Raw genomic sequence first — 24,658 nt, 5'->3', positions numbered from 1 at the left:
ATATCTTATGCAGTGTTGTTTCTAAAACAAGATGAATCAAACTGATCTTGTTTTAAGGATTTTTAGATATTTTTACAGGAAAACAATACAACATTTTTTATCAAGAATATGATTTTTGCCCTAATATCAAAGGTCTTAGTAGAAAAAAGAAATGATGATCCAACATGAATTTTCTTGATAAATAAATATGATCGTGTCTGGTAACGTGCATGTAAAATGGCTAGAAATAGCGTTTTAGCTTAGTGTAAAGATGACAATTTACACAAGGTTTATTTCTATTTCTTCTGCTCCAAACTTACTTCAAACTTACTTCAAACTTACTTCTCTGTCTGCTCGTATGAATGTAACACATCATAAGAAAGTGTTTCACCGCTGTTCAAATGCACTTTGGATCGCATCATTTATATGTATAAATGTTTTCCATCTGAAAGGACTAAATATTAAATGAATCAAATGACAATTAAATGCAAAGTAATCTCTTCAGTAATCAAAATACTTTTTGAATGTAACTGTATTCTAATTACCAATGATTTAAATTGTAACTGTAGTGGAATACAGTTACTTATATTTTGTATTTTAAATACGTAATCCCATTACATGTATTCCGTTACTCCCCAACCCTGTTTAAAGATAGCACTGCTGCCTCATGGGGAACTTATAAATATAAATTCTTTAGTAATTTTTTTTAAATATTTTTAGAAAAAAAAAAAAAAATACATTGCAATTGAGCTGGTGAAACTTCTTTGTTCAGTGAATACGTCCTCTTCCCCCTAATACCCCTTATAATAAAAACTCTTCTCTGGATTATTCATGGCTACAAAATTGTTGGAGTCATTGTGTGATTTCTGAGGTAACATGTATTTTTACTGAAAGTGATAGAAAGAAAGAAAATTAAGATAATTTAGATAATTATGTCCTTGCCTGAATTTGTTTCTACATTTCTCTGACATGATCTCCTTTCAAATGTTGAATGTGTTTGATTGTTAGTCTAAACTGTTATGAAATGTGTATCTGTGTAATTAATAATGATGTGTTTTATGTTTCATTTGAAATCAAAACAGGAAATTATGCCAAGGTTACAGATTTCCTTTCGTCTCTAGGAAAATAAAGACTCCCACCCATAGCAGCTGTTTCACAATCAAACACAGTTTTGCTCTGTTTGCATCATCAAATTCTTTAAACCTAATTTAGGATGAAATTAGTGGAAATGAGACGAACTCAGTCAACAAAAGAACAGAAGGAAAAATCTTAAGGGAAAAGTTACTAATGCTGGTTTTAATATTTAAAAAGGTTTACAGAACGTTTAATTGCAATCACACTTTAATAGTAACACTCTGGGATTTAAAAAAAAAAAAAAAATATTATATACATTGTTGTGTATATTATGTATATATGTTGTGATGATATTGACAAATGAAGTGCCTTCGTAATATCCATAGGTGCATTTTCTGAACACCTGGAGACTGGTGTCTTTTTGCAGGCTGACCACAGTAGCATTCACCTCCGTTTGGTGACATTCCCTCTTGCCGCTCACTTCTCTCCAACACTCTCCTTGTCAGCCACAATGTCTGGACTTTCTCCAGATTGCTTTCAATATCACATGGTGTAATAGATCCAGCAGACATTTCCGTGTAGTCACAGCAGTGCTGTAGTACCCCACTTCAGTCAAACTGAACTGTGTGGTGATTGAATGCCAAGAAAATTTGATATGCACAATTGTACCAGTTCATCTCTCAATTACGTTTGTTGTTCTTGACACCAATCCAAAAATATCAAATCCTAAACTGCATGCTCTGTAGCATGGGCACACACAGGCATACACCTGGGAAACAGTCCTCCAGGGAAGTCATCAATCAGTTTAATGGGACTGCTCTGGGAGACTTTCTTTTGTTTCCCTTTCAATTCACTTGTTCTTTTTTCCCACTCTCCCCTTGCCTCACTATTTCCATCTGTGTCAGCTTTAGATCCTCTCCAGAGACAGAGAGCCTTGTTTCTGGGGTTACCCAAAGTGTTGTTTCAATTGTGAGTTGAACTTTGAATTGACGCCCGCAAGGGTACAAGTTAAAAATCCTGGTGCATAACGAAAACTGCCTTAGGTGGTTTTTTCTCATGAGGCTCAACCGGCTACTCATGAGAATTTCTTTTGATGAAGAAGCTTGGTTGCAGAATCAGGAAAACCCAGAAAGGATGCCTGAGTGTGGTTATTTGTGCATACAGTATATTCTAACTCTCTCCAGGGTTCTTAATGTAGGGCTTAAAGGCACAATCTCAGTAAATTCAGGGTTTGTGTGTGTGTGTGTGTGTGTGTTGTGTGTGTGTGTGTGTGTGTGTGTGTGTGGGCAGGTTTAAATGGTTTAGGAGGACTTTTTTTTTTTTTTAGGTTACAAACTGGTAATTACAAGGGTATTATGCTATAAATGTGGTTTATGAGGAAATTCTAGTGTCCCCATAATTCAAATCGCTTAAAAAACATACTAAACGATGTTTTATTGAAAATGTAAAAATGCAGAACGTTTTTTGTGAGGGTTAGGTTTAGAGGTAGGGTTAGGGTTAGGGGATAGAATCTATAGTTCATACAGTATAAAAATAATTATGTCCATGGAGAGTCCTCATAATGATAGCTGCACCAACATGTGTGTGTGTGTGTGTGTGTGTGTGTGTGTGTGTGTGTGTGTGTGTGTGTGTGTGTGTGTGTGTGAGTGTGTGGCCCATGCCTGTGAAGGAGTTGACGTCAGGGCGATACGTAGTCCTGCCGCGGCGCGTCAGTTCTTAATGTGCGCTTGTCCGTCTGAGAGTATCTGTCTGCTCAATCAAGACGCGGCCACACTGGACACCCGCATTGACATGCACATGGTAGGTTACCTCAACTTTGCTCTTTTCTGTGCACCGTTCTGCCCGTTTTGTCGCTGTATTTACTGTAAACAGGCTTGTTCAGGTCTGCTGGCAGAAGATTCGTTTTAACCGGTGATGGTGAAGTGGCTTGTGCACTAAAAGTGAACGCCAAATTGTCTTTTGAACCGATCATATGGAGTGAACGCTTTGACAAAATCAAAATGTTGCTTCTGTTGTTGTTGTTTTTTAATATATATCATTTTGAGATCAAATGTCATAGGCTATTTTTTTAGTCGCAATTGGAGTTTCATTAGTTCAACATATACCCATATTAGGCTACCTACAACCAGTTAATTTATTTTACATTTGAGCAATAGCCTAATCTATTTGATGTTATTTTTATTTGCAGATCTCAAATAAGATACAATATCGTGATTTACTGAAAAACAATATTGCTCACCCAATAGCCTAGGCATAATCCACAGGTTGCAGACTTTTGTATTTTAATAGCCTAAAGCAAGTTTTTCAGTATCAAAATGACTATAAATGTACCTATATAACAAAACAAAAATTATTATGGACTATGATTATGATTATTATTATCATCATATTGCTTATTTGTTACATAGGCCTATTATTGCGCCTAATATTCTACTATTATTTTTTTTTAACGTTTTTAAGCGCTAAACCCTTCCCAAATTAAAATACTAAAACGTGATGGGAAACATGGGCCTAAATGATTAACGGAAGTGAACTGAGTGTCATAGTAATCTGTACCGGCGGTCGGTGGCGGATGGGCTGGATGTGGATCTGTGAATTGTACATAACTGTTCTGCCGGAAGGTTAGGCTACGCGTAATTTAAGGATAATGAGATCATTCGTCTAGGCATACACGGCAAATCACGTCAAAACAACTCTGAAACATTATTTATGTTAGAAAAGGCAATAGGCTGTATTCAGCTACACTCACCTTCAAAAGTAGCCCACTAAGAATATAGAAAATTATTTCCATTGCAATCGTAGTTTAATGTTAAATAATAGGCTAATGCAGCCATATTTTTATTTGTGAATCACGCGCGCAGGTAAAATACGTTCAAATCTGGTGTTTTCTAAGGATGCACATCAATTGATCTGTGATTCAAATGTAATTTGTGTAATCTTTTAAGGGGCCTAATTATTAAACGTGATGTGATAGAAAGTGCATCAAATTAATTTGATTAATTTTAAATGATTTTCATCTGATTAAAGATTAATGTAGATATAAGCAATTTAGGGGCCTATAACTAAACTTTGCTACAACAACGGGGGGAAAATAAAGCCCAACAATAACAGCTTAAGGCCATGTAGGTGGCCAGCTGCGAAACCGTATTTTAGCACAGAAATGCAATTTCCGTTCTCCTTCTGCGGGCGCACTTTGTGCCTCGTTATACTGTGACATATGTCGGGTCAACTGATAAACACGAATGGTTGTAATTACAGCTCCATAAAACAGAAATTTTCATTAAGTGATCATTATAGGGTTGGCGCTAGTTCACATCTCATAGGACTTAAATCTCATTTCACAATAGGCTACAAATTACAGTGGACATATTGAATTCAGAGGACATCTCGAAAGACTTGCATTGGTCGCTTATCTTTTTGTGGGCTATGGATTTTAATTAGCCTAAAGGGCAGCTATTGCCCCAAAGTTTCTGACAAAATGATACATTATCTTGTATATCTTCTTACACACATGGCTAACTTTCTTTTATACGTTTAATTAAGCCTAAATGGGATGTAACCCCTTTTGCTAATTGTTTCACCCTGTTCATCATGGAATGTTGTGCTTGGAGCAGGAATCACGGACGGCGATTTCACGTGCATCTGTTTTTCAACATTGAGGCGAAACCTGCAGGGAAATTATGTGATTTCACTGCCAGGGCACATAGCGTGGGAGAGAGAGAGTGATCTGTCTCTCTTTTCCCTGCTTTCTCTCCCCGTGCCGCTCTGTTCTCTAGGCCTACATGTGTTTTCCAATTCAAACATGCATGTATCCATGCTTCGGCCCATTAATGCATGTGTTAAAGTTATGACACAGGCGCACTATGAACATTCCTATGAAGACCTTAAAAGCACAAAGGGTAATATCTGTATTGGTTGCTTGAATTAGATGTCAGACAACCTGCATAGATGATTTAAAGTTCACAGTTAGCCTATTAAAAACAGCCCTGACCGACCCGTGCAATGCATGTCTGACAAAGTGTGCCGCATATAACATATCAGCTCCCCACATTATAGCTATGGCTAAATTGGCTTACCAATTTAGGCTTACCAAAATGAAAATAACTGGTAGATAACAAGGTTTTACTCGCAACTGTGACATGACTAAACAGGTGTATATGTGTGTGAGAAAAGAGAGAGAGAGAGTTTGAGAGAGAGAGAGAGAGAGAGAGAGAGAGAGAGAGAGAGAGAGTGTAGGACTATCTACTGGAGGCATTTGGATACACAAGAGGATATCAACTATTTTGGCAGCATTCGTGTGTTCTGCACTAGCTGTCATGATCTTATTCTTCCGAGGAAAACGTGTATGTCAAGAGCAGACAGTGATTGATTAATGACGGACAGGGACCAGTTACCTAATTGTAATAAATCGTGCATTTTAAATCCATTACTTTCAGTCATGTTTTAGCGTGCATCCCACGTGAAGGCTATCTCAAGGAATCGCTGGCTCGCTGTCGTCCATGACGAAGAATGTTAAAATGTGTTAGGCAGACCAAATCTTTCTCATCTGTCCGACAACATACTCAAGGGCTAAAATTTAGGACGTGAAGAGCAGCACCGCGCGAGGGAACTGACAGGTATTCGGCTCTCCCAAGAATAGACCACATATATTTGCCAAATGAGTGCAAATATTTTCGAGAGAAATTGGAAGACTTTGGCGCAACTTTAAAAGTAGGCTAAGCGTTATGACGTTCTGACTGAACTATCTGAACTGTGTTTTTGTGACTGTTCATTGTTTATGTATTATTGTGTTACTACTGTAAAGCGTCCTTGAGCTCAGGAAAGGCGCTATATAAATTAAACATATTATTGTTATTATTATTATTATTATTATTATTATTATTATTATTATTGTTGTTGTTGTTGTTGTTGTATAGCAGTTGTGACAAATAGCCTACATGAACTGATCTATGTGCGAGATTTTATTTAATGCTATATGCTACTGCAAAAAGCAACTTTTTTGTCTCATAAAATCAACCTTTTTTAAGGCTATTTCCAGTCAAGTCAAGTAGGCTATTCATCTTTAACTGTAACAGTTGTTAATTGTAAAAAAAAAAAAAAAAAAATGCTGCCTTCTTGTAGACCTATAGGCCTATTGTCTATTTCCACACAACAGTTTTTTTTTTTTTTTTTTTTTTCGTTAAGGGCTGAAGGATTAGACAGAAAGACTCGCTGACGAGGAAGAAACTCTCAGTGTCATGCTCAAGGTTGTCAGCGGGTATTATTTCTGCTCACATGTGCCTAATCGCAAGAGTAAAAAAGAAAAGAAAAAGAAAAGTCCACTAAAATTAGAGTTGGGACTGCTGACTTCTCGTTCTTTTTCGGTCCTAGTATTTTTTAGCATATATATATATATATATATATATATATATATATATATATATATATATATATATAAAAATTAGAGATGTTTTGCCTTTATGATGAACATATTTGTTGTTTAGGCTACTAATTATCCATCCGATTATCAGTCAAGGCTGACTCAACAATGACTTTTCGCATAAACAAAGCTGTTCCGCTTATTTCTCTGACTGAGTGATAACATATGAAGATGGATTCGATCAATTTCAAAGCTTCTGGTGAACAGGAAAAGACTCAGCAGCTCTCGTACAACCCCGGGTGTGCATTTATGGAAAGAGCAAGGCAAATTATGGAAACTCTATCCAGGGTCCTATATAGGCTACGTGTTGCTGAAGATACGACCACTGAACATGTCTGAATTTGTCCTCTTGCATTCGGAAGAAGGGAGCTGACAAACTCACAGAATGCACGTTAAGGATCCATTCATCTAGAGTGTGCAATGAGCTATGTTTAATTAGCTGTGCAATGAAGCCAAGGACAATTGCAAATCATACGAAGAGTATGGTACAACGGGGCTAAAGGCACATACAGTATTAAGGAAGAGGTGCTTTTTTTTTCTCTGGTCTCAAAATGTATCACGATCGAAAGCAAAAATATTTTTATTGAATACTTATGGAGCAACATCATTTGTGTGAAAATAAATAATATTAAAAGTTCTGATTAAAATTATAGATATATGTAAAAAAATATATATCTATAATATAAAAGAGTTTCATTGCGGGCTTTTAGCCCCTGCTACATGGGGGCATTTTATCCCAAATACTGTCCTTTTACTTATTGGACAGTTATTGAAAAACTTTTGATTTAATCACCTTGAACAAAACTTCAAATTACAATGAAGTATTTTGCCTCAAAATAAATGTGATAATTTCAGGGATTCTCATTTGCTTCATACAGGGCCGTTTCTAGCTATAAGTGGTATGAGCGGCACACAGGGCCCCTGAACCACCAAGGGGCCCCGCAAATCAAGGTAGTTTTTTTATTTAATTTTTGTTTTTAAATATACTAAAAGGTGCAAATAAGAAGGCAGTGAGAGGGAGGGGAGAATGTAACTGCAAAAGGAGAGTTGTAGCAGGATGTCACAGGCAAGTGCACACTCAAAGAGTTTTTCGTCATCATGAAGTGTACATACAAGTCGAGAGCCATGGGTTCCATTGGCGAAGGGGAGGCCTCCAAGTAGGATTTCGCTTAGGGCCCCATATGCTCAGAAATAGCCCTGGCTACATAAATTTGCAACATTTAAAAAAATGATTAAATATTAGATCAAATTGCCTCAATCAACCTTTAGACATTACATGCACTGATCTCATGGTCAGGAATAATTTGCAGTGCATATAGTGTCAGACAGGTGTTTAGGAAAGTGCTGTGAGTGTTTTTGTTGCTACTTAATGTTTTGGGAGAAAATCAAATCAAATTTTCCTTTTATCCCAGGGGTCCTTTAGCTCTATTGTACCCTAGGCTAGGCCAATATCAAACACTCCCTGCTCGAAATCCGCACCTCTCCTCTCTGCCTCACCATGACAGCCGTGAATATCTCCACACCCTCATCACTTTCCCGACTTACAGTGTTACGCATCGCCCTCAGATACATTGCCGCCTCTCTGTAACTGGAGATTCAATTAATCAGAAGATCAATTAATGCGCACATGTTTTTAACAGTGTTCTCAGTTTTCCCCTGGGGCACGTTGCAACATGTGTGGAATGATCGCGAGCCGCACACAGGACCCTGGGAATGCGCCACAGCGGAGAAGGTTCCCAGTGTTGGCCGCTCGCTCATCACCTCTCGTGTTGTAGAGGCAGGCACCTGGTGATGTTTCAGAGCAAAATGCTTTAAACACTATTTTTTTATACTAATAAAAGCATAGAAACCCAAAAAACAATGGAGATGAATTTGACGATAAGCGTGAGGGTGAGAGGCAGAAAACAGAAGAGAGGAGATTTTACCTATCACTCTCAGTGTGCTTTCTTTGACCTTCATGTCCCTTGGGAGTCCTCATATTTCAGGCTATGGGCTAACTGAGCATGGTGACTACTCCCGTGAATCTCTCAGTGCTCTTCTCTCCTACTGGGCTGTATATGCATTCCTGCTGACTTTGCTGTCAATGTCAAAATCTTGTTAGAACATCATCAATCATCAACACTTAAGAATATTTGTAGAACTATGAGGGCAGGTGACACACAGAGAGTGAGAGTGTAGTGTTGAGCAAATTTTTTAGGATACACCGTTGTGTTCATATGTTTGTTTAGGACGCACTGCCAACAGTTCAACAACTGATATCTACTTGAAGCATTGACTGAACACTGGGGATGTTACTACTGTTTCAGGCACAGTGTTAGTTCTTAAATTCAACCCATATGCCTGCTTCTTTTAAACCCAGAAGTTGTCAGGGCTCTATATCATTCTGTCTTAGAAAGAGTGAATGTATTTTTTCTCATGTCTGCAGGCAAGATTTTGCATCTTTCTGTGGCGCCAACAGATAAATAAACATGCTATGTCATCAGGCCAAGGAGAGGAGGACAGAGACAGATTCATGAGTGCCAGTAGACAGGAGGGATCAGGATAACTCTGTATTGCCAAAGGAAGTGGCTGAATGAAGGCTCGAGTTGAACATGCATTTTTCACATTCAATCTATAAATCTGCCACTCTATTTTATCTTCTAATCTTAGTATAGATCTCCTCATTTCTCTGTCCTTCTCACTTTCTCCTCCATTTTCTCCCTTTCTCTCCCTCTCCCACACATACACACACAGATTTTTTTTTAATAGCTATTTTCAATCTCAAACTGACACAGGTTTATTTGGAATTTATATTTAGGGACAGTGTTGGTTGGTAAAGATTTCGTGTAATCTGGATTATGTCATAAAATTATCAAGAATCAAATACTTGTAATTATATTTTATTACATTTTACAATAGCCCCGTTCCCACATGCATCTAGGTAAATTACAGGAAATTCGTTGGGTTGCCTTTACTGGTAAATGTACCACATGTGCTATTCACACATACCGTCAATATGGAAATTTATAGGTAATTAGACAACATCTCAGTAAGGGAAACTGCCAGAGCAAAATTTACCAGTATTTTCAAAAAGGTTGTGTTCACACATCACCTCTAACCTAAAAAATGCAGAAATTTTCCTGGAAAAGGCTGTATGTGTGAAAGAGGCCAATGTATGTTGCAGTTACTTTTTTGGATTACATGATTAAATATTTTATTAAAACATATGTTGTCTTTTGTAAAAACACATGCTGCAAACAAACATTTCAGGGGTGCCAGTCACTTGCAGCTTTGTTCTTATGCACCATTCAAATGTATTTCTGCCCATGCATCAGGATGCCAGAAAAAGGGGGCAAAAGCAAGTTGTAAAACGAGTCGTTTTTAGCCGTACAGGATGTAACCAGATAAAGGGAGGAACCCTGTTGACAAATAGACCACTAATTGGCTTGATTATGTGTGTAAAAGGGTTGACTTAGAACCTTCAGAATGAGTCATGAGCTGGATGTTTTTAATTGTGGCACAGGTGGTGTGGCCTGAGAAAATCAATATCGCAATATTCTCGCCTGTTTGGACATCACTTAAATGTCATGTAAATCCATCAATATCCTGTTTTTACATTTATTATGGGACCTCTTATTAAATTTGCTGTTTTGTCTTTCTCTTTCCCCTACCCTGCTGTTACAGGCTTGATGACATCATGTCCAGATATCACTCCCCTTCTTTCCAGACATTGTCCTTCCTCCACCTCTTCCTCTTCACCCTCTTCCCAATCTCCCTTCTTTCTCCTCTCCTTTCTCAGTCTCCTCTCAGCTGGACCTCTCCTCATGACCCCTGCTACCATTTGGATGGCCGTCCACGCCACTGTCTGTCTGAATTCATCAATACTGCCTACGGGGTGCCTGTGACCATGGAAGACCTCCAGCAAGGACCCAAGATGAATATCAGCACCTTAACAGACCTTCATAACCCCCACAATCTTACATGCTGGACAGCTGCCAAAGGCTTGAGTGGTGGGGATTGGACTTTCACAGTTCCCCTGGGAAGACGCTTTGAAATCACTTACATTAGTCTTCAGTTTTGTCAACAGGTGGAGGCAGTGGAGTCTTTCTCCATCTCCATCTTGAAGTCAATGGACTTTGGCCGGAGCTGGCGGCCCCTACAGTTTTATTCCAGTGACTGCATGGGAACATTCGGCCTTCCAGCCCAGTCTATTGCTCTGACAAGGCATCAAGAGACAGAGCCGCTGTGTTCAGATCCCAGTCCTTTGCAGAAGCACCGTGGAAGTGTTGTGCTAGCTTTTTCAACTTTGGATGGACGTCCTTCCTCACCAGATTTTGACTACAGTCCAGGGCTTCAAGACTGGGTTACTGCTACGGACATAAAGATAGTGTTTCACCAATCAATGGATAAAATGAAAAAGCAAGAAGAGAAACTGAATGAGATGGGACGTGCCATAAGATGGAGGGTAGGGGGAGAAAGGGGGGACACAGTTCTTAGGTTTGGGGAGACAGACACAAGAACTAAAACATCTGAAATTTGGCGAAGTACTCAAGAAAAAAAGAAAGAGAAAATCACTCTGAGAAATCGGAATAAAAACACTGTGCAGCAAAGTAGTCACAATGTTACCCGAAAGGAGATGGGATCTCAAGATAGAGAGGGAAGAGGTAGAGGAAGGAGCCACAAGAAGGAAAGTTGGAAGCCGTGCCAGGGTGGCACATGTGATTGGTCGGTAAATATCCAGAAGTCGGGCTCTAAAGGGCAAGAGTTGAGGAGAAGAAGAAACAATGGAGGGGGGGAGAGGTCTCATTCTAAATCAAGAAAAAAGGCCCCACATCACTTCACCCCTTCTGCCCTTTACACTCCATCAAAACCCCCTCTCGCCCTTTCCGACCTGCAGGTCGGAGGCAGGTGCAAGTGCAATGGCCATGCCTCCCGCTGTCGTCGTGATAACCAGGGACGGGCAGTGTGTCAGTGTGAGCATCACACATCTGGACCGGACTGTGATGTGTGTGCGAAATTTTTTTATGATCGCCCATGGCAACGGGCTACACCCAGCCAACCACACCCGTGCGTCCGTGAGTTATAAGTGTGTGTCTGTTGGTCTTTTTGTGCTTGGATGTCAATTTTATATAGGATTAGAATAACTCAACACTATTTCCTGAAAGATAATTTGGTGTATTCTTTACTACACAATTTTATGTTAATGCATTGTCAACATCTGCATTACCTGATCAATTAAAATGCCAAAATATTTTTTTCTTTTTCTTTTCACTCCCCTTCCTTCTCCACCCCGTTTTTCAATCCTCCTCCTGCCCTCAACTTTTTCTTTTTCTCTCAGCATGTGAATGTAATGGTCACTCTACTAAGTGTAGATTCAGTATGGCTGTGTATCAACAGTCTGGCCGAGTCAGTGGAGGCATTTGTTTGAAGTGCCGGCACCACACCATGGGACGCCACTGCCAGTTCTGCCAAAGCGGATACACACGTGACCAAAGCAAACCACTCAGCCACCGCAAGGCATGCCAACGTCAGTAACAATTCATGTGTCTGTATGTTGTGTGCGGAAATCATATTTCAAGATGTTTTTTTTTTTTACCCAGTTTATGATGGCATGTAATTGTGTGAATCATTCTTCCTGTTCCACAAATGGAGAAAAAACATGTTTTCTTTTGGCTATGCCATCTGTGGGGTCTGAGGTGTGTGGCTGTGAAAGGCGGCATAGACTGTGTCTATGTTATGGCTACACTATGAGTGTTGGAATGTGCATTGACACTTGCCCTTTGACTGCTTTCATGTCTATGGCATGCTCACAGAGCTTTTTAGTCAATGTCCCAATATAACATCAGTTTACACTGCATGCTTGAGCATACGTCACATATATCAACATGTTTACGTATAATTTAATGTACAACCTAAAAGTGAAATGTATACAAAATCTAAATTATGTTCTGAAAATAATCACAAAACCTGCACTAACACCAAAATGTTTAAATTAAGTTCAATTGAATTATTTTTAAAAATTGGAAACTGAAAGATTTAAAACCTGTTAATGTTGAAACAGACCTGACTTTTTTAAGAGTGTATAAATGTTTGTAGGATGGTTTGAGCTTTGTTTGGATGAACAAGGATTGAGCAAAAGCAGAGAAGCATAGCTCTCCTCTCTATGGTCTTCCTGCCATCACACATATGTTTTATGGGGGAAATGTTGCTCAGAGGTCAAAGATTTAGGGAATTAGGGTTCTGTGTAATATTACTTCATGTTAGACCTCCGCTAATGGACCCTTTACACAGACTTTGATTACACGTTTCCATCTTATTTTGCAGTTTAAATCTAGCAAAAGTTTTTATATTTAAATTTTTTTAATTATTTAGTGCAAATTTATAACATCATATTTTGTATTATATTACTCTGACATTAAAAATAATGCTGCAATGGGGTTTCAAATACATCTGCTGAGAGAGCGACAGTAAGTTTGGCATCTTTTTATGTTCTGACTACCGTAATCCACCACTCTCTATTTTATTTTATTTTTAACCTCTAATGGAAAGTCGTGGAAATGCAATATGCATTTTTTCTTTTGCTGTTGGAACAAATGGGAACCATACTGTATAAGGGTCCATACTCACCTCACTGTCTCTACCTAACACGTTGGTTTTCTTTCAACTTTAACACTTCTTGTTCCTTCTTCATTGCTCTTGTCCCTCACCATACGTTTCCACTGGCGCGGAAAAAAACCTGCTCATCCCCCTCAACACTCTAGACAGTTTTTGGGGCGTGTTTGTAATATGCTAAGCCAGTGCATTTTGTCACTCATTGTTTTCAGTCAGATATATACATGATGATGTGATTAAAGCACTGAATCCACCCAAAACTACAGCATTAATGGCATTGTGACAGACATTACTGCTTTTAGCTCACAGTGATTGGGTGGCGCCCAGCGTTTTTTGTTTATCATTTGCATAAAGTAGAGGAATTTGAACTTTTTCAACACCTTCGACTGCCCTCAACGCTTACTCCACTCCACTGTCAATCGACTTCCAAAGGAATTAATTGAAAATACTCGCTCACCTTCGCTCAAAGCACGCCAGTGAAACGTACGGTAACTAATCTTTAATCATGTGCCTCTCATTTCATCTCATCCTTCTCTCTCTCTCTCTCACTCTCTCTCTCTCTCTCCCTCTCTCTCTCTCTCCCAGCTTGCCAGTGCCATCCCATGGGTTCAGTGGGCCATTGGTGCAACCAGTCCACAGGGCAGTGTTTGTGTAGAGAAGGGGTCATAGGGCAGAGGTGTAACCGTTGTGCCCCTGGGTACAAACAAGGCCAGTCTTCCCTCCGACCATGCATCCGTGAGTATTACAGCTTTGATTATTTGAATAATAGTAAGTAGAGTTGCTTGCCAAAACAACAACTGGCAACTGTTATATGCCATTTTGTTTTTATAATTTATTTTTTTACCTCGATTGCTCTTGACCCAGTTCAACCAAATTGCTTAATTTGTTTAATCTTGAACTCAGTATCATTGTCCCATTGCATCATAGTCATACTACTGTTTGTTTATTAAGGATTTAGTAAAAGCCTCTCTCTGAAACTCTGACACCTTCCCCTCATTCCTGTGAATAACTTGTTCCATACAAAGTCCAAAAACTTCTCGGGTGGTGTCTCTTGGCTTTCATCACTGTTGCAATCAGCTTTCCTGGATTTCCGGGTGCCTCATTCATGATTGTACTTTTTGGAGATTCAGTATGTGATAATCCATTGAGTATGCTGCGTTTTTCTCAGAGTTCACATAACGGCTCAAGCCACAGGGACCAAGACCTTTTTACATTTCTACTCAGGTGACACTGTACGGAGAGTGGCACCTGTTGTGGTGTACAACCAGCCGTTAGTGTCCCACCCAGCATGACAGACGCATAATTCTTCATGGGTTACATCTCAGTGATAGAAGAGTTTGTTTGTTGTTCTACATGGATCGACTCAACATGGATATTTATAGCGTGAGGTCCCGTCTTTCCTCCACCAAAGTTGAGCCGCAGCTAAAAACATAACCAGCACCAAAGGACCGTTTGCAACCTCTCACGGAGCAGGAAATGCAGCTGTCATTTTTCACAGGGAAAGTGAACCAGACATCAGATATTATTAGTACAGCACATAGATTTGTTGGGAGTCTTTCTTTTGGATAACATAGAACAGGAAGTCTCATGTTATCCATAGTAAACTCTATATAACATCTTTTGCAACAACTGTACTTTTTAGCAAACAGTTTACCTCAGGCCTACACTAGCAAACTCTACTAATTCTTATGATTAAAGGGATAGTTTACCCCAAAATAAAAATTCTGTCATCATTTACTCACCCTCATGTTGTTCCAAACTTATATGACTTTCAGTACTTTCTTCTGTGGATATAATCACTTTAATTATATGGGAAAAAGATGCAATAAATGTGAATGATGACTGCAGCTAACATTCTGCTAAACATCTCTTTTGTGTTTCGTGAAAAAAAAAAGTGAGGAAATGATGACATTTTCGGTTATTGGGTAAACTATCCCTTTACCACCCAGAAACCCCTCCATTAAACCTGTATATTTTTTTAATTAAGCATTTGAAGCATCAGGCCCTTGACATTTGATGTGAGTTATAGCAGAGGGAGTTTAGAGTTTGGGGGTGGGAAGAGGATAAGGTGTCAGTGCCCCAGTTGTGTCAGAAATGTGGGCAGAAGTACAGAACACATGGGTAATATATGGTTGACCCGGCACTTCAGACCATCATGGGCAGTATGTGCATATATCTGACAGAGAGAGTACTAATAAGTGGCCCTATTGACCTTTAAGAAGACCACACACATGCACAAAATTGTCTGGATTCACACTGACAAACATAAACCAGTTTTTGACACAAGAACTCCACATGCACAAAGAGACAATGGGGCGAGCTGCAGTCATAGCACACATGTCCTCATTTTCCCATCTAAAAACATACACACACACTTACAAATGGCAAGTATGCCCTAATGAGCCACCACAGGGATTAGACCGAGTCACCCACAGTGGAGGTGTGAAAAAGAGGAAGGACAAAATGAAAGGCACACAAATAAACTTGTCACTGCTTGCTGTAATTTAATGAGACCCCCCTTCCCGTTTCTCTCTGTCTGTTGTTCATTCAGGTATTCAGGAGGTTGCACCACCCACCCCAGTTTATCAGCCCCAGTACAGCATTGGTAAGGCTAATGGTACAATAAGTGGCCATGTTCTCATGTGAATAATCTTTGGATGTCTTCCTTTATCTTTCATTTGTTTAGTTTTATTTGTATTAAATTGTTTTCTGATCAATGTCCAGGTCGGGCACATAGTTTAACTTTGATCAAAAGTAGGACTCTGAAATGCCTTTGAAAGCATTGATTCATTAACTGTGTTTTACTGCCCTCTTGTGGATCAGATATGCGCTGTAGCATTTGAGGTTAAACTTTACAAAGTGCACAGTTGCTTCAGGATTATATGCTCAAGCCATCAAATTGTCATTGTTTATTGCTAAAAGGAAATCTAAATGTGTTTTTGTGGAAATCAACATTATGCCACAAATGCTGTGGATTGAGCTTAACTTGTATTGAACCCAGACTATTCCTTTAAAGATTTTTTTTTGTTTTGTCTGACAAATAGCAATGGTAATAATGCTCATGTTTACAGGGTGATTACTGACCCAAGTCAAAAGCCAGTGGGGATTTTGATTCATCCTAGTGACTCATGTCTTTTGACTCTGTTCACCACAAAATAAAAAAATAAAATAAAAAAATAAAGTTCACCCAAAAATAACAATTCTCTCACACTCATGTCATCCTAGATGTGCATGACTTACTTTCATCTGTTGAACACAAATGAAGATTTTTAGAAGAATATCTCAGCTCTGTAGGTCCATACAGTGCAAGTGAATGGGTGCCAACATTTTTTTTTTTCAAGCTCCAAAATCCACATAAGGGCAACATAAAAGTACTCCAGATGACTCCAGTGGTTAAATCAATGTCTTCTGAAGTGATATGATATGAGAAACAGATCAGTGTTTAAGTCCTTTTTTTTTTTTTTTTTACTATAAATTCTCCTCCCTGCTCAGTCAATCTCCACTTTAACTTTCACTTTTCCATTCTTCTTCTGTTTTTGATGATTCACAGTCTGAATGCATATCACCCCCTACTGGACAGAGAGGAGAATTTATGATAAAAATGACTTATATTGATGACTGTCTATTGAATATTGATCTGTTTCTCACCCATACCTATCATATCATGTTTGAACACATGGATTTAACCACTGGAGTTGCATGTATTACTTTTTTACTTTTGCTTCCTTTATGTGGATTTTGGAACTTAAATTTTGGCACCCATTCACTTCAATTGTGAGAACCTACAGAGCTAAAATATTATTTTAAAAATCTTAATTTGTGTTCTGCAGAAGAAAGAAAGTCATACACATCTGGGATGCCAGGAGGGTGAGTAAATCATTAGAGAATTTTCATTTTTGGGTGAACTATCCCTTTAATTCAGAATTGTTCACTGATTCTTTCAGTGACCATTTCTGCGAATTATGCCTTTTCACTAGTGGATGGCGACAAATGAGCGTCTCTTACATTTTGAATGAGTCATTGCACTGAACCAAAAGCACAGTCATTCACGACTGAAACAAGTCTAATTATCCTTTATTTAAAAAAACTATTTTAATAAAATTAAAATAAACTAATTAAAATATAGCCTAAATAACAATTATGAGTTTAAATTATGTCCTTATGTCATTGTAATGTGTGTTCAGTCACTTTTATTCATAATTCATCAGGCCCCTTTTCTTGTTGAACGAGATTGACGAACTCTCGTTCAGCCAGTCAAGCAGATCCTTGTTCACGAACAAGATGTCTCAACTTGTTCAGACTTAAATGTCCCATTGATTTAGTTTAGGGCTTATTGGCTTGCGCTATGTTCAGCCTTTAAAAGCGGGACAAAAAACACAAATGGAATTTGCGTGTCTACAATTGTACAAAGATACTTTTTTAAAAATAGGGTTAAAGCACCATAAATGTTTTCGCCACAAATGACAAGAAAGCAGGTCTTATTTTTCCTATATTTTGTCAAATGCTGAGCTTGACTTTGACAAAGACAGAAAAAGGTCACTAAAAACTTAAATATCTAGTTACACTGTGCACCAAAGCACAATATTTCAGTTATGAATTCATGTCATTTTTAACTGTATGGTCTTCAGTCATTTTTACACATTCTTAAATTGGGGATTCTGTTTTGTGCATAACTATAACCTTGACTTTCTCTCCTTGCTGGACATGATTGAATTATGTGTTGAACTGAACAAACGACATGCCTTCTCCTCTCGTTCAGTCAGTTAGCAGATCCTGACTGAGTGTATCAGTACATTCATTTAGTTCACAAATGAGTTGTCTTGTCTCGTTCAGATTAAAATGACCGACTGGTTCAATGGAGGGGCATATTTGTTTAGTGTGTCAAACCAATGACATGCTTCTTCATAGCCTGCACTCGATTGCTATTGGCTCACACAATTGTCAGTCTTTACAGGCAAGAAAAGCCGCCAAGTCTTGTGCTACAAACTAGAGCTTATTTGCTTTGAAAGGGAGAGACTTCAGTGAATGCAAAATATGAGTCAGTGTCTGGAAGTGAACGAGAACGATTCATTCACATTAAATATTTGTTCATTAACGAAACATCACTACTTCAAGTCCAGTCCCTGGATATAGCTAAGGTTCCTCCATTAATAAAAGTTGATGAGTAGTGAAACATTGATACATCAACCAATGGGAAGAGAGGGAGGACACATCCAAGTTATAGAGGAGTACTCAACGTGCCAGAGCCAATAGCGGGTGGGAACAGACTCCCCCTTGGTGATTTATGTATGCCAGCAAGCAGTACTGCCAGTGCAGATCAACACGTCTGTCCAAAAGCTCTCAGAGCCAGGAACACTGCAAGTAGTTCTAGGCGATTAATGTGCTACATAATCTGCACACATCCAAGTGCTGAACACTGGATGACCATCGCATAGGGCATCCCAGCCTGAGTTGGGCTCATCCATCATGACATCTGACCACTTGGCCGAGCACAATGCCCATCTTATAGAACGAGGGTTTTCTCCAAATAGTTAGCGCAGCTAGAGAACACTCAGATCTATCTCTGAGTAACCATCTTGATTGAGACTTCCTGAGTGTCTGGTTCAAGTGTCTCAAGTCCAGAATGGGCCACAGCCCACCATCCTTTTTAGTGACCAGAAACAGTGGCTGTAGAGGCCTTTTCTGTGCATCGCACACAGGCGCACTCTCTATCACATCTTTGGCGAGGAGACACTGTAACTCTGAGTGTAAGACCGGCGTGTCCCATTACAACGAGGCTCTGGGTTGACGAAGACTCTGGGTCTGGGCCACTTTCGTCCATGTCAGTTAGTAGATCTGCTTGGTAGGCCTGCAAGGCTAACATGGCATAAGCCTTACCTACTAATGAGGATGTGAGTCTACATGGCTTGGTCAGATGCACCAGCATATATATCCATGCCAGTGCGTAAGAAGAGGGGCACAAGTGGGCCCGACTGCCTCTTCGACTGAGAGAATCTCTGTATAATCTCTTTGGGTGGCACGATCAAGCAACATAAAGGCTGCTGCACCAGATACACGTGTTCTTGCTAAGTAGGGCGAGTACCAAGTCTTGAAGAATCTGAGAATCACTTTTGATCCATCTCTTACTTTTGAAGCCCACATCAGAACCATCACTAAAACTGCTTTCTTCCATCTACGTCACATTGCACAACTTTGCCCCATTCTCAGTTTGAAGAATGCAGAATCACTAGTTCATGCTTTCATAACATCACATCTCGACTACTGTAACTGCCTCTTTACTGACCTACCAGCTAAAACTATTGCCCAATTACAATACATCCAAAACTCTCACTAACACCAAGTGTTCTGCATACATTACTCCCATCTTGTTTAGTTTTCACTGGCTGCCTGTCTCTTCTCCTGACATACAAAGCTCTCAATGATCTGGCACCTCGTTATATATGTGATCTGCTGCATCCATACACACCAGCACGCACTCTTTATTCTTCTGATTCCAAATTGTTGTCTATCCCCAGATTTTGTCTATCCACTTTTGGTGGGAGATCCTTGAGTGTAATTGCACCTAAACTGTGGAACTCTCTACCTCAGAGCCTCCGTGACATCTCCTCTATTTCTATCTTCAGATGTCAGCTTAAAACACATATTTTCTCAGTGCATAATCTATCTATTACTGATTGATGTTTTCTTTCCCCCTTTGTAATTGAGACTGTAACTTCTGTTGAATTGTATATTAATGTACTTTGTCCTGTTAAATGTATATGGAGTGTAAAGTGTCCTTGAGCTTGTGGAAAGGCGATATATAAATAAATCGTAATATTATTATTATTATTGAACAGCTGGACGTACAGCTCGGGAAAGAATGGTATAGGACTCTGCAAGAACTGTTCATCAAGGTGCATCAGGTGTCAGCCATTCAAGCTGTAGTTTCTTGACCACCTGGGCATGAAAAAGAACTGACTTTTTCCGTTAAGGGATTTTACTTTGAACAAATCACTGATTTTCAGTATGGAAAGATGACTTTATTAGCAGCATACCTTCTAACCTCATTAAATATATGCTTTCTTAACACAAAGCAGCATCAGAACACACTGATATGTGTAAAGTAATTCTTAAAATAGATCACTCTTTGTCGACTGTCTTTGTCCACCACCACAAGTTTACCTGGAACTGGTTCAAAATTAACTGACCAAAGCTCATAGTTTCAAGTGGCCATTCACAATTTTCTATAATCACAATAGGAGTTCCACTGTGACCCAGCAAGAATCGCCCATCAGCCTTTTCTGACTCCCTGTAAGATTTCAACAATTGACCTATTGATACTATACACAGATAAGACAAATAAAGAGGGGCTCTGAAGGGCTCATTGCCTCTCAAATGACAGCATTAGCAAAGCTGAGTGAATGACATATTTTTCAATGCGATAATATCTTGAAATCTTGACTGGTGACCAGCAGACAACATTAAAAAAACAAAAAAACAAATCATGGGTAGATATGTAGACATGGAGTTACAGTATATTCTTTATGAATAAAACATATTTTACCATGGGCAGTAACAGAATATTGTACAATCTGCCAGACTATGGTAATATATACCTGCTGCAGCTGCTATGCTAAAATCTTTGGAAGCACTTTAACCAAGTGCCGTCCATTACCGCTGATTGATTTTACACACATTATTGTGATCTGTACCGAACAGTAGACATGGCGGCTCTAGCTCCCTGGAGAATCCACTGCCTTCTACTTCTATAAAAATAAAAAAATAAAAAAACAGTCCTGCCTCAAATATTTCAGTGCAGGACTTGAAACTATTAAATACTTGAATAGAACTATACAGCACTCCTTCCCTTCTCTTCTGGGAAAGATTGACATTGGTGGTCCTATTTTTACAAGCTGTGTATTAAAATGAAACTCCAAACTGTGTTAATTTAGTGGTCTTTTATCTGGTCCATTATTGTTTCTACTAATCAAAAATAACGGTTAAATCCAAATTATGTATTTTTCTGTATTATAATGTAATTTTCTCTCTCCACCAGGTGAAGAGTGTATTTCTTACTGTCCATCCTCCCAAGCTAAAGTCAGAATGAATTTAGAGACATACTGTCTAAAGGACTATGGTACGTCCTTAACACTACAGACAGGTGTGCTTCATTGAATAAATATCTTGATAATTTTAAATGCAATGAAGGAATAACATTTATACTGTAAGTAAATATTTAGAGTTTCATTTTCCCCAAATCATTCTTAAGTTAACTATATCCACAGACGATATGTATGACATTTATGTATTTTCTAGACTGAACATAGTCATTAACCCCATAGTTAAATAGTTTACATTTTTCTCACCCTAATATCATTCCAAACCCATTTAACTTTCTAAAGTGGAACACAAGGAGATGTGTTAATGAATATTGTAGTCCTTCTTTCAAAACAATAGCAGTTGATAGTGCCTTACTTCAAATCTTAATAAAGAACTCAAAAGTGTAATAGTCTATGCTTATGCATCATATTCCAATCTTCTGAAGGCATACAACAATTTTAGGTGAGAAACAATAAAAAAAAAAAAAGTAGTTTTTCAGTGAAAATCTTGATGTCCTCCATAGCATGTTCATGAGCCCATGAGAGAAGCTCATTCACAGTGGTGTGTTCACGCAAGAATTTGCATTATTTTTTGCCATTGCATTGAAAAGATGGGCCGGAATATAAATTAAAACATCACCTTTTGTGTTCTACATAAGAAAAAGTAATACCGGTTTGGAACAACATGGGAGTGAGTGAATTATGACAGAATATAATTTTTGGGTGAACTATTTCTTATAATAATAAATCATAATCTCATTTAGTCTAATTCCTTTTCCCTGTTTTCTGTAATACTTCTGTCTCAGTACTGAAAGTGCAGGTGAGAGATAAGGAACATTCAGGTCCCTGGTGGCAGTTTTCTGTGCTGGTCCAGTCAGTTTTTCGCATGGGTTCTTCGCACGTAAAGCGAGGCCTTCAGGCATTATGGGTTCCGGACCGGGACCTGAGTTGTGGCTGCCCTGCACTTCAGGTGGGTCGAACCTTTCTCCTGATTGGTGCGCAGGAAAGCGGGCGGAGCTGGGTCCCTGAGGAGCAGCGATTAGTTGCAGATCGCACTACGATGGCCCTGCTATGGAGGGAACACTGGAGCCCAAAATTAAGAGGCTTCCGTGGGCAGGACACCAGGGGAAAGTGCCTACAGGGAAACAACACTGCACAGAAGCACTCTCACTCAAACTCAAATGAGGAATACACACCCCCACATCTTGAGAAACTGCAGTCTGAGCTGCATGCACCACATAAACATACACATACGAAACATAAACAACATCCGTCAACTGTGCAATCCAGAGGATCAGACCTCGCACACACACACAAAAGAGGAGAGACTCACATGGACTTGCATGGAAAAGGCATACACAGAGAAAGACATCTTGAACAAGAGGAGGACCGTAAGGCTGAAAATAGCAGTTTCAGTGGCAGATTCCATCCATCTGCCTCCCCTCAGGATACACAGAATTTTTTGCAGGACATCCAGGGTACTTTCTCAAGCACTTCAAAGACAGGTCATGCATATGAGCATGAGCAGTACCACCCAACATTGTGTCCAACATGGTCACCCCGGCCTCTTGTCTGACAAAATGAGAGGTTATGAAAATGGGAGGGAAAAGGAAAGTGAAGAAATTCTGCAGGTGGGTTTTGGCTCAAACAAATGCAGACAGTGAGGGATATTGCAGTTGTCAGCCGTCTAGTCCTGTTCTATATAGACTGTCTCCTACTCTGAGCCACTGAATCCACAGGCTTTGTTGTAAATATCAGTTTTTAGTGTAAACTGTAGACTCAAATTTAGACTGTTAAAACTGTTAGTTCACGTTTTATTCACTCATTATGCTATTATTAACATCATCTTGTTCAGTCTACATTGTTGTGCTGCATGGCCGTTCAAATTCACAGTTGATTCTATGTTTGACAGCCAAACACGACAGACTGTTTTTGTTAGTCTGCAAGAGATGCATTGTTTTTTAGTCAGCAGTAGACAGATTGCTCTGGACCGATCACTGACAAACACATTGAGTGTGGGTAAACAATGTAGTAAGACTGCATAATATTCCTACAATAACTAAAGCAATCTTTTATGTGTTTATACATTTTTGGGTGCTACAGTGTCAAATTTAAAAATCACAATGCACACTATAGCAATGAATTCAGACTGTATACAGTTGACATATAATATGGTGCCTTTTTAAGTCTTATTGTAATAAAATTAAAGCTATCATTCAAAATGTTAGTGTTAAAAGCATTTGTGTTTCAAAATGTGAGAGAACCTCTACGTTTTAATTCTGATTTATGTAACACTCTACCTCATAATAAATATTGTACACATTGTATCATGTTTATTCAATTTATAGTTGTTTTAATTCTTTTCCCATTTAAAAGAATAGAAACTAAAAAATAATAGGAAAGAGAGAAGGAAAGGGGCAAACTAACATGTTTAGTAATGCAAAGTAAAGAAAAAAGCTGGAAAGAAAGAAAGAAGCAAAAGTAAAAGCAAGCCAGGCAGCCAGTGATGCACCTGCTTAATTTGCACAGGAAACACCTGTTCCCAGTCTTCCATTCTGCCTGACTGACATTAATTGGTAAGAAATCTCCCCCAGCTTGCAGGAACTAACTGCTCTCTATTTGCGTTGTTTTGAGAATAATTTTGCAGGAAGTCTTGCTCACCAACTCTCATGCTGTAATATCCACATGTCGCCTATTTTGTCTACCAGCCAAGTATGAGAATCAAATTACACAGTCTTAACACTATCTGAGCCCACCTAGACACATAGTTGTAAGAAGAATTCTACATGGCATGTGTGACATTTTCATACAAAAGAAAACTCAAAATTAAAGCAGACTGTCCTTGAATGATAGTAACACCCACCTCCCAATACATACACCCATGAACAAACATAGTGACTGCATGTTGGATAAACACTCTGAGTTCTGGACTCTATGTTTACTGGCTGGCAAGAGGAATTTTTACAAGACACAAGGCCAACAGTACATAAGGAGCCAAAGTTCAACAAGCTGTACCACACTCTCTCTCTTCCTTCTGTTCCTTCTCACAGGGCGAGTAATGATACCATTGAGTGAGTCTTGGTGTTTAAGCCTTCCTGAACATGCTGCAAACACACTCATGTGCAAATCACGCACAAATACACATAGAGGCACCGGAAACTAGATACACACACGGCTTCTGTTAACCCGAGAGCAAGGAGGTCAATCCAGTTGATCCTTTGCATGCATGCCACTTATACGAACACATTGCGTCCATGGCAACAAGATTCCTGTTCTGCGTTACCTCTAATTAAACTGGTGCCATCTGTTGTATATACAATACACTGGATCACTGTACAGCTCTCTATTACTCTCTCTATTACCTACAAATGTATACAACATGTATGCAACCCTATGAGGTTGTATGGTTAACATGAACAAATACAACTTCAAATAATCCATGATACTGGTTCAAGCTTTTTTGTCAAAGTTTTGTCAAAAACTTTTAAACTCTTCAAATCTTGATTAAGCTGACTGT

At 39.0% G+C, this 24,658-nt stretch overlaps 1 protein-coding gene across 4 annotated transcripts; it reads left to right on the top strand.

The window, feature by feature from the left end:
• The first annotated feature begins 2,761 nt into the window (after window positions 1–2,761).
• Window positions 2,762–23,447, top strand: LOC127448607 (netrin-1-like). 4 transcript variants are annotated; one of them, XM_051711282.1, is made up of 7 exons: window positions 2,762–2,853; window positions 10,136–11,526; window positions 11,790–11,978; window positions 13,649–13,798; window positions 15,615–15,668; window positions 21,099–21,203; window positions 21,948–23,447. In XM_051711282.1, the coding sequence occupies exons 2-7, from the start codon at window positions 10,149–10,151 to the stop codon at window positions 22,715–22,717; spliced, it is 2,646 nt and encodes an 881-aa protein (XP_051567242.1). In that variant the 5' UTR covers window positions 2,762–2,853; window positions 10,136–10,148; the 3' UTR covers window positions 22,718–23,447. The 4 variants fall into 4 exon arrangements, with proteins under 4 accessions (XP_051567242.1, XP_051567251.1, XP_051567237.1 ...); XM_051711291.1 differs by lacking the exon at window positions 2,762–2,853 and adding an exon at window positions 5,447–5,669 and having other exon boundaries at window positions 21,099–21,179; XM_051711277.1 differs by lacking the exon at window positions 2,762–2,853 and adding an exon at window positions 5,447–5,669.
• The last annotated feature ends 1,211 nt before the right edge of the window (window positions 23,448–24,658 follow it).

Source organism: Myxocyprinus asiaticus, chromosome 1 (assembly GCF_019703515.2).
Source record: "Myxocyprinus asiaticus isolate MX2 ecotype Aquarium Trade chromosome 1, UBuf_Myxa_2, whole genome shotgun sequence".
Classification (NCBI taxonomy): Eukaryota; Metazoa; Chordata; class Actinopteri; order Cypriniformes; family Catostomidae; genus Myxocyprinus; species Myxocyprinus asiaticus.
The sequence above is the reverse complement of the archived record's forward strand: the minus strand, read 5'-3'. Positions and strand labels throughout refer to the sequence as shown.